The 10,713-nt window shown below is 40.1% G+C and overlaps 1 protein-coding gene across 1 annotated transcript in view; it reads left to right on the top strand.

Annotated features, from left to right (window-relative positions):
- The first annotated feature begins 926 nt into the window (after positions 1 to 926).
- The window catches only part of LOC127623972 (zona pellucida sperm-binding protein 4-like), a 12,077-nt gene continuing 2,290 nt past the window's right edge, over positions 927 to 10,713 (top strand). The window contains exons 1-8 of the mRNA XM_052098540.1: positions 927 to 1,611; positions 1,691 to 1,878; positions 1,950 to 2,047; positions 2,118 to 2,275; positions 2,348 to 2,540; positions 2,612 to 2,759; positions 2,842 to 2,917; positions 2,991 to 3,051. Coding sequence (XP_051954500.1) covers positions 927 to 1,611; positions 1,691 to 1,878; positions 1,950 to 2,047; positions 2,118 to 2,275; positions 2,348 to 2,540; positions 2,612 to 2,759; positions 2,842 to 2,917; positions 2,991 to 3,051 — 1,607 coding nt within the window. The remainder of the gene's footprint in view (positions 1,612 to 1,690; positions 1,879 to 1,949; positions 2,048 to 2,117; positions 2,276 to 2,347; positions 2,541 to 2,611; positions 2,760 to 2,841; positions 2,918 to 2,990; positions 3,052 to 10,713) is intronic.

Genomic DNA, 10,713 nt, shown 5'->3' with positions numbered 1-10,713 from the left:
AACATTTAAATAAATGTCTGAATTAAACACTCTGGACTCTGCAGATAACGGGGTGTAACTTAACTTCTCCGGTTAGTTTGATAGAAAGGCTTTGCAATGGCGAAATAGGGGCAATAACTTTCTGTTCAATACAAAAGCAGGGAGGGACTCTCTCAGGTGGAAGCGACCAATGAGCCAAATATCTGAGATTGAATGCATAATAATAAATAAATTCTTGGGTAGGCCTAGACCACCTTTGTCAAGCGGCCTATGTAACTTACTGAAATGTAATCTGGACCATTTACCATTCCAAAAAAAAACTTTGCTGTGCTATCAAATTGTTTGAAATAAGAGAGAGGGACATCTATCGGGAGAAATAGTAGCAGGTAGTTACATTTTGGAATACAATTCATTTTAATAACATTAACCTTCACAATAATAGGTACATGTAATGAAGCTCAGCTGTCCACATTGCTCGAAAACCTTTTTATTAAGGGGTCAAAATGAACTAAATATCACAAATTTGCTGGGAATAAAATGGCCAAATACTTAATGCCCTGTTTGGGCCACTGGAAGGTGCCCGGCTGGAAAGCCTTTACTGGGCAGTACACTGTCAGAGACAAAGATTTGGATTTAGTCCTTTACTTTAGTACACCTTTTACTGATATACAGATGCTTTGGTTTACATATTGGCTTCTGGGCATTTCATCATTTGTTGTGAATTCTTTGAATTAAGTTGTGTGAAGACTAGCATGTTAATTAGACTAAATGTGACCACACAAAATCTTCAGGTTACCTTTTTAGAATCAATTAGAATCACCTTATCTGTAAATGCCCAGTCTGATGAATGAATACTGTTAATTGAACAGGGAGTGACATCGTTAATGAGCTGCACTTCATAGGATTAAAAAGGGATCCACTTGAATGATGAATTCAGTTGTGGAGTAATGGCAGAAAGTATGGGTACATTTCATCTTTTGGCACTTTGTGTGTGGTTTTGTGCTTTCTGTCATGCTGTTCCACAGTGGAGTAATCTGCCCCAGGTGCCTCAAGATTCAGTCTTTCAGCAAAGTGGCCAACAAGGAGGGATTCCAGCCAGGAGTGGTCAATCTTTTGCATTTCAGCCAAGTGATCAACAGTTTTTAACTCCACAGCAGACTCGACGACAAGGGGGAAATCCAGTCCAGAATCCTCAAGCTTCAGTCCTCCAGCGAACTAGAGGAGGAATTTTAGCCAACAATCCTCAAGATGTTGTGTTCCAGCCAAGTGATCGGAAGTTTTTGGCTCCACAGGGTCTGCAACTGCAAAATCAAGGGTGGGGTCCAGCCCAGAATCCTCAAGCTTCAGTCCTCCAGCAGACTAGAGGAATTTTAGCCAAGAATCCTCAAGATGTTGTGTTCCAGCCAAGTGATCGGAAGTTTTTGGCTCAACAGGCCCTGCAACAGCAAACCGCACAACAGGTTTCTCAAGCGTTTCCACCCAAGCAGCCAGTGGCACAGGCAGAGCCTCTTGACAAGTGTGCTGTAGCTGATTATGAGCAGATCCAATGTGGACCACCTGGTATCAGTGCTGCTGAGTGTGACGCTATAAACTGCTGCTTTGACGGACAGCAGTGTTACTATGGGAAAGCCGGTAAGTGTGTTGAGCTAATTGTAAGGTTGTTCGTATTCAACTGATTCTCTGAGGTAACTTGCTCTCTACCTTGAAACAGTGACCGTCCAGTGTATTAGAGATGGCCAGTTTGTGGTTGTGGTGGCTAGAGATGTTACACTGCCTTCACTAAGTCTGGATACAGTCCGTCTGTTGGGTGGAAATGACCCACCTTGTGCTCCAGTTGGGTCCACACCTTCCTTTGCCATTTACCAATTCCCTGTCACAGCTTGTGGCACAAGCATGATGGTGGGTACTGGTGCTGTTTAGACTTGTTTTGCTTTGAAAGGAGTGGATGCTAACCATGTTGCTGTTTGCAGGAGGACAATGGATATGTGGTGTATGAGAACAGAATGACTTCATCCTATGAAGTGGGGACTGGACCACTTGGTTCCATCACAAGGGACAGTCACTTTGAGTAGGTGATCTATGCTTTAGCTTAAATGCAATCTTTGACTTGTGCTACAAGCTCCCTGTTTGTTGTCCAGGCTTCTCTTCCAGTGTAGGTATTCTGGCACTGCTGCTCAAGCTCTGGTTGTGGAGGTCAACACCGTTCCTCCACCTCCACCTGTAGCTGCTCCTGGACCCCTCAGAGTGGAGCTTCGCCTGGCAAATGGACAATGTGTCACAAAAGGATGTGCAGAAGGTAATGTACTGCTTCTCTATATCGCTGTCTTGAAAGTGTAACTAGGGTTTCTAAAATGTTGTCCTCCTGCAGAGGATGCTGCATACACGTCCTACTACAGTGATGCTGATTACCCAGTCACAAAAGTCCTACGACAACCTGTGTATGTTGAGGTGCACCTTTTGGAGAGGACTGACCCCAATATTGTCCTGATGCTGGGAAATTGCTGGGCGACATCATCCCCTGATTCCCTCAGCCTGCCTCAGTGGGACCTTCTAGTTAATGGGTGAGTATAACCCCAGCATTTTTGTCATTGGTCTGTTTTGAGCTAGTCCTGACTGTTACTCTGCCTTCCAGATGCCCTTACCAGGATGATCGTTACCTCACCACACCGGTTCCTGTGGATGGCTCCTCTGGTCTTCAGTTCCCAACCCATTACAAGCGCTTTATTGTGAAGATGTTCACGTTTGTGGATCCAGCATCACTAGCTCCTCTGCAGGGAATGGTATGATTACCATCCAACTTTCAACACCCCTAAACCCTTAATGGTTCTTATGAATGCTGTGGTTAATCCCCTTCTTGCTCAGGTCTTCATCCACTGTAGTACATCGGTGTGCCATCCCTCTTCCACTGGCTCCTGTGAGCAGAGCTGCACCAGGCAAAGTAGGTGTATTACTTCACTGTGGTTTGTCCTTTTGTAAACCGCTTTTAACCTCTGCCTTCTCTTGTATTCCAGAAAGAGATGTTGGTGAGAACATTGAAAAGACTGTCGTTTCCAGTGGAGGCATTTTCTTCATGTAAATTTAATAAAGTTACCAGACACAAACAACAGTCTGAGCTGTTTTAATGAGGTGTGGTGTATCCGCAAAAATCACCGAGGCTGCAAGCAATACCATGACCATTATATAGAAGGGTATGCAATTGTTAACCGATATGCCTATTGTCTCCGTTGTTTGAATTTGCTCAAGTGCAGGGATTGGTTGGTTAGGGGTAGGTTTAGGTATTGGTGGTTTAGGTATATGTGGGTTGGGCTTAGGGGTCTCTGCTTTCTTTTAACACGAAGATACAATGATACAAATCTGTTGCAAACCTGCTTTATGTATTTCAAAACCAATGTATACGAACAGTTACTAATCAAAAACCATAAATATAATCTAGATTAGTCCTTAAAAAAACATTGACTGCTCCACAGATCAGATTAAGTTGTATGTTAACTGCACTGAAGTTGACTAAATTTGTTTTTATTACCACAACATTGTGCTTGTTCTTGGTGCTGCTTTGACTCCCTGTGAGCATGATCTCCCAAGCAATTACTGGATGCTGCGTGCAGTAGAACACAGGACTCGATTGGACCTGGACTGACATGCATATGAAGAACCGACTTTTTTTTTTTTCATGCAGTAATCATTAATTTAATTATCAACGGTACAAATACGTTTTTGGAAGTACAAATTATCCATTCCAAATCCTCTTGGCTCAGAAATCTTTCCCCCCCCCTCAGCCTGAACGGGCATGACACATCTGACCATGAGGTATCACTATAAATCATATTTTTCTTTTATGCAACAATGAGAATTTTAAATTGTGTTCAATTTTCATGAATTTAAATAATTGTAAGGCTTTTGTTTTTCTTTATGCAAACCAGAATTTCTTAATTTGGGGATTAAATATGACCAGGACATGTTCTAGACCGGTTTTGTGAGATTTACAAAGAAAATTATGCCTTTTTGATGGTATATTAAAAATTTCAAGAACGACTAAGATTCGAAAGACAACTGATAAAGACAATAAAAAGAAGCCTGAATTGTTGTTTTGTCTCACTATAAGAGGCTGCAGGACTCGGTACAAACCCACAGAGGGCAGTACTGCTCCTGTTATTCTGCGTGACTGTAAAAGGAAATTATGTAATTTATTCCACAGCTCTCTTCACATCACACTAAACAAACTCAATATGGTTTATACAATTTTGACATGAAATGTTAAATGTATCACCACTGATTAGACCACTTGCATGTTTTATACAATTAATAAGATACAGAATACTCAATTACAAAGTTGTATTTTTCTCAGTAAGTATTGTTATAAGAGAAACGATGATGACATGTTTTTGTACTTCGTAAGTATTTGAGGAAGTTCAGCAGCTCATGACTCCCCCATTCTCATTTAAGTCCATATGCTAAATATTATCTAGTTACTGCACATAATATTTGTAATGCTCTAGTAACCACCCCGAACACCTAATAAAACTCCTTAGCAACTGTCTTGCAACACCTAAGCAACCACACACAGCACCCTTGCACAGTGGCAGTGTAAAGAGTGCAGAAAGTGTAACCCATATGCTTTGCACTAATGATCTGGAATCAGACATGCTCAATATGTTACTTCATCATTAACCATCGAGTTCTGGTGATGGGACAGTAAAAGGAACACTATTGTGGCATCGCTGGGAATGCTGTTCGATCACAGATTCTCGCCTTTCTAGTCCATCCTGTTTCTTCTTTTCACACACACACTGTCATGACTGTTCATGATTCCAAATTTGTTGTCAAGCCCAAACACAATCCTAATGTGTCAATATTTTGTGGGAAGGTCTATTGTACCAGGTGTAATCTAAAGCAAAGAGTAATTTTAGTGGTTGCTAGAGTGTTCTAGATGTTTGCTAGGGTGTTCTAGGTGGTTGCTAGGGTTAGGTTAGGATTAGGTGTTTACTTTAGGGTGTTGTAGGTGTTTGCTAGAGAGTTCTACAGGTGAAACTCGAAAAATTAGAATATCGTGCAAAAGTTCATTAATTTCAGTAATTCAACTTAAAAGGTGAAACTAATATATTATATAGACTCATTACAAGCAAAGTAAGATATTTCAAGCCTTTATTTGATATAATTTTGATGATTATGGCTTACAGCTTATGAAAACCCCAAATTCAGAATCTCAGAAAATTAGAATATTACATGAAATCAATAAAAAAAAAAGGATTTTAAATACAGAAATGTCGGCCCTCTGAAAAGTATAATCATGCATATGTACTCAGTACTTGGTTTGGGCCCCTTTTGCATTAATTACTGCCTCAATGCGGCGTGGCATGGATGCTATCAGCCTGTGGCACTGCTGAGGTGTTATGGAAGACCAAGATGCTTCAATAGCGGCCTTCAGCTCTTCTGCATTGTTTGGTCTCATGTCTCTCATCTTTCTCTTGGCAATGCCCCATAGATTCTCTATGGGGTTCAGGTCAGGCGAGTTTGCTGGCCAATCAAGCACAGTAATACCATGGTCACTGAACCAGGTTTTGGTACTTTTGGCAGTGTGGGCAGGTGCCAAGTCCTGCTGGAAAATGAAGTCAGCATCTCCATAAAGCTTGTCTGCTGAAGGAAGCATGAAGTGCTCTAAAATGTCCCGGTAGACGGCTGCGTTGACTCTGGACTTAATAAAGCACAGTGGACCAACACCAGCCGATGACATGTCTCCCCAAACCAACACAGACTGTGGAAACTTCACACTGGACTTCAAGCATCTTGGATTGTGTGCCTCTCCATTCTTCCTCCAGACTCTGGGACCTTGGTTTCCAAATGAGATGCAAAATTTGCTCTCATCAGAAAAGAGGACTTTGGACCACTGAGCAACAGACCAGTTCTTTTTTTCTTTAGCCCAGGTAAGACGTTTGACATTTGAAGCCCATGTCCAGGACCCGTCTGTGTGTGGTGGCTCTTGATGCAGTAACTCCAGCCTCAGTCCACTCCTTGTGAAGCTCCCCCACACATTTGAATGGCCTTTTCCTGACAATCCTCTCCAGGCTACGGTCATCCCTGCTGCTTGTGCACCTTTTTCTTCCACACTTTTCCCTTCCACTTAACTTTCTATTAATGTGCTTTGATACAGCACTTTGAGAACATCCAACTTCTTTTGCAATTACCTTTTGAGGCTTTCCCTCCTTGTGGAGGGTGTCAATGATGGTTTTCTGCACAACTGTCAGGTCAGCAGTCTTCCCCATGAATTCAACTGAACCAGACTGAGAGACCATTTAAAGGCTCAGGAACCCTTTGCAGGTGTTTAGCTGATTAGAGTGTGACACTTTGAGCCTACAATACTGAACCTTTTCACAATATTCTAATTTTCTGAGATTCTGAATTTGGGGTTTTCATAAGCTGTAAGCCATAATCATCAAAATTATATCAAATAAAGGCTTGAAATATCTTACTTTGCTTGTAATGAGTCTATATAATATATTAGTTTCACCTTTTAAGTTGAATTACTGAAATTAATGAACTTTTGCACGATATTCTAATTTTTTGAGTTTCACCTGTAGGTGTTTGATAAAGGGTGTTCTCGTGTTTGCTAGGGAGTTCTAGGTGTTTGCTTGGGTGTTCTCATGGTTGCTAGGGTGTTCTATGTGGTTGCTAGGATGTTATATGTGGTTGCTAGGGTATTTTAGGTGTTTTCTAGTGTGTTCTATGTGTTTGCTAGGGTGTAATAGGTGGTTGGTTTGGTGATCTAGGTGTTTGCTTTAGATTGTTCTCAGTTGTTGCTAGGGTGCTCTCCGTGTTTGCTAGTGTGTTCTAGGTGAATGCTAGGGTGTTCTAGGGGATTGCCAGGTGTTCTACGTGTTTGCTGGGGTGTTTTAGGTGTTTGCTAGGGTGTTCTAGGTGTTTGCTAGGATGTTCTAGGTGGTTTCTAGGTTGTTATTTGTGGCTGCTACGGTGTTATAGGTGTTTAATAGGGTGTTGTAGGTGGTTGCTAGGGTGTTCTATGTGTTTTCTAGGGTGTTCTAGGTGGTTACTAGGGTGTTCTCATTAGTTGCTAGGGTGTTATAGGTGTTTGAGAGGGTGTTATAGGTGGTTTCTATGGTGTTCTAGGTGGTTGCTAGGGTGTTTTAGGTGTTTGCTGGAGTGTTCTAGGTGTTTGCCATGGTGTTCTATATGTTTGATAGGTTGTTTTCGGTATTTGCTAGGGAGTTCTCTGTGTTTGCTATGGTGTTCTAGGTGGTTGCTTGGGTATTTTAGGTGGTTGCTAGGGTGTTCCAGGTGTTTGTTATGTTGTATTAGGTGTTTGCTTGGGTGTTCTATTTGTTTGCTATGGTGTTCTAGGTGTTTGCCAGGGTATCCTAGGTGGCTGCTATGGTGTTATAGGTATTTGATAGGATGTTCTTGTTGGTTGTTATGGTGTTCTCATTGGTTTCTGGGATATTCTAGGTGGTTTCTAGGGTTTTCTAGTTGGTTGTTAGGGTGTTCTAGGGTGTTCTCATTGGTTTCTAGGTGTTTGCCAGGGTGTTCTTTGTGGTTTCTAGGGTTTACTAGGTGGTTGTTAGGGTGTCCTAGGATGTTGCTAGGGTGTTATCCTTGGTTTTTGGGGTGATCTCAGTGCTTTTTATGGTGTTCTAGGTGTTTGCTAGGGTTCTCTAGGTGGTTTCTAGGGTGTTCTATGTGGTTGTTTACAATCTCAAGTGAAAAGAGTCTGAATGACATTCTACTCTCTAGATATGACGTCCCTCCTTCACTGTAAGTCTATGGGATTCTTTGCCTGATTTTTCATCTGGGCAAATGTTTTTGTTCAAATCACTATGAGCAAATGTAGTTGTGATACTTGACTTAAAAAATACACTTGTGTTTTCCCATGGCAGTGTTTAATGTGAAATGTCCACCATCGACAGACAATGTACAGGGTGTGCTGGAGGTGATCATGCCGTTTAGAGACAAAGACGATTGAGTTTGAGAAATACAAAGAGAAGAGGCGGCGACAGACAGATAAAGAGTAAAGATGCTCCGCTGGCACAATCACGACTCCTCGCTGTCTGATCATCCCGGGGCTTTTTTGACGGGCGCCAACACAGCAGGCAGAGAGACAATCGGGCAACGGCAGACTCAGCGCGCAGTAGACAGGACAAATAAGACAATAGTTAGATGGAAATGTTTAGGGTGAGCTTGAGAGAAAATTACATTTAAGGTGCTTTATGCAACCTGACCATTAAATTGTCACTAAAGGCGTCTTTACACAGCTGAGATAAGCCTGCTCTGTGCCTGCTCAAAATTCTGTGTATTGCCAGACTAAATGAAGCCTGCTCTGATCCACCTCAGCCCCAAGTATCAAAAGGCAGTTCTGATGCTGCTTTGGTTCTGTGTAAATGAAATGCAGCATCAGAGCAGCCTTAAACTTTGTTGTTGTTATGATCAGCGAGAATACATTTCATCATTTAGTTTCATATTTAAAACCAAGTATAATTTCACATTTTAATTCATTTAATATTTCTATATTCATCATTTTATATTTAAACATTAAAGGTATTGTAAGCGATTTTTTAATAGTAAAGTATGCCGAAAAATAAAGATATTAATGAAAGTGTCCTGAGATATCTCACCGGTCTCTGGGACAGCTGTAGACTCTGTAAACAGCAAACAAAAGTGTGTCGCTTTTCACCTGTCAATCATTGTGCTCGTTCTCATAGTGTTGCATATGAAGCGGATCACTGAGGCTGTGATTCATAATGTTTGTCAGATGAGGGCGCTATTGAGCAACTGTTGAATTTGACAGATAATTCACGTGACAGCTTCAGAGCGCTAAATCATTTGCAGCGCCTATAATTTAATAACATTATTCATGCAGTTGTAATTCTTGTGTAATTGCATTTATGCCACCTCTGAGCAGCATTAAACGGTGTGTGACAGAAATGTCATTTCAGATGCAGCTTCTGTGCCACCTTAAAGTGCACAGATGGCTTTAAAGATAGAGAAAGATAATTTTTTTCAAATTTGTTTAATTTCTTTTGATAGTTATACTAACACATGCTAGCATCGCCTAGCAAAGTGCTAAAACATTCTAAAGATGTGCTAGCATCATGCTAACACATGCTAGCATCGCCTAGCAAAGTGCTACAACATGCTAAAAGCATGCTATCATCATGCTAAAACATGCTAGCATCACCTAGCCAAGTGCTAAAACATGCTAAAAACGTGCTAGCATCATGCTAACACATTTTAGCATCGCCTAGCGAAGTGTTAAAACATGCTAAAAATGTGTTAGTATCATGATAACAAACACTAGCATCGCCTAGCCAACTGTTAAAACATGCTAAAAACGTGCTACCTTCATGTTAACACATGCTAACATCGCCTAGCGAAGTGTTAAAACATGCTAAAAACGTGTTATCATCATGTTAACACATGTTAGCATCACCTAGCCAAGTGCTAAAACATGCTAAAAACGTGCTACCTTCATGCTAACACATGCTAGCATGGCCTAGCCAAGTGCTACAACATGCTAAAAATGTGCTAGCATCATGTTAACTCAAACATAACACCTACATGCTGCCATCATGAAAAACACATGCTAACAACATTCTAAGACCATTATTTTAGTGCTTAGCAACAAGTTATAAAATGCTATTTGACGTGTTTTGCCACGGCAAGCACCACTCACATTTTCTTCAGGAAATGTACCTATCTAGTTACTGTTATTATTCTTATTTCATTTTCTTGTCAGCAAAATGTACTAATATTAACTAAAGAAAAACAGCAAAAGTTAATTAATAACTCATTTATCAGGGTTATCTTAACTCCGTTACATTATCCAAAACAATCAATTGTTTCCCTTTTGCCAGACTCTTCATTATTTAAGTCATTTTTCACCTTTAAAAAAGTTTTACTCCTGAAGAAATGAATTATAATATTGAAACATATGTATAAAATCATGAGCACTCACATGAGATGAGGACTGTAGTCATATCAGTGACCTTATAAAAGCTGTTTTATTCTACATAGGGCATGGGGGCGGCCATTTAAGAATCACATGATCAGCTGAATACTACTGGCTTAATCTCAGGTAACCATCTTGTTATTGGACACTTTCACTCTTGGTTGATTGTGAATAGTGAATTAATGGCATCTGTAACTGAAACTGCTGATTTAAATGATGCTGCATCCACACCACTAGGGGTCGCTGTCAGACCAACATGACATGAATAAAGAGTTACTGAGTGCACCTTTAATTCACATATTTCAATTAAAGTTAATTAGAACTGAACATATTTACAAAGGTGAAAAAGTCATGACTTCATCGTTAATTCATGAGTGTCCACGCTTTAAAGCTTTTTTGTTAAATTCTGCTTTGTATTTGCCTTTATGACAATTTAACATTGTTCGTACATAATATCCAGAGTTTAACTGTGTTATTAGTAAGATCATGTTAATCACAGGTAAAAAAGATCACATGGTTAGGTGTAATTATTGTATGTAATTAATTTGAAAAAATAAATAAATAATAATAATAATCTATGGAATTTGTAATGAAAAACAATATCCTAAACACATGTATAAATAAAAAAACAACCTCCATAAAAGTGACTTTTATTGCCCTAATATACAATATTTCATATGTTTGTAGGCTAATAATATTAACATTTATTACAAATATATTTACAGTATTTCTGGTAAAATAGCATAGTTACTACAACAGTTAATGTTACTATAGTAACG

The sequence above is a fragment of the Xyrauchen texanus genome, chromosome 30, assembly GCF_025860055.1.
Source record: "Xyrauchen texanus isolate HMW12.3.18 chromosome 30, RBS_HiC_50CHRs, whole genome shotgun sequence".
Lineage (NCBI taxonomy): Eukaryota > Metazoa > Chordata > Actinopteri > Cypriniformes > Catostomidae > Xyrauchen > Xyrauchen texanus.
This window is presented reverse-complemented; position numbering and strand designations above follow the sequence as displayed.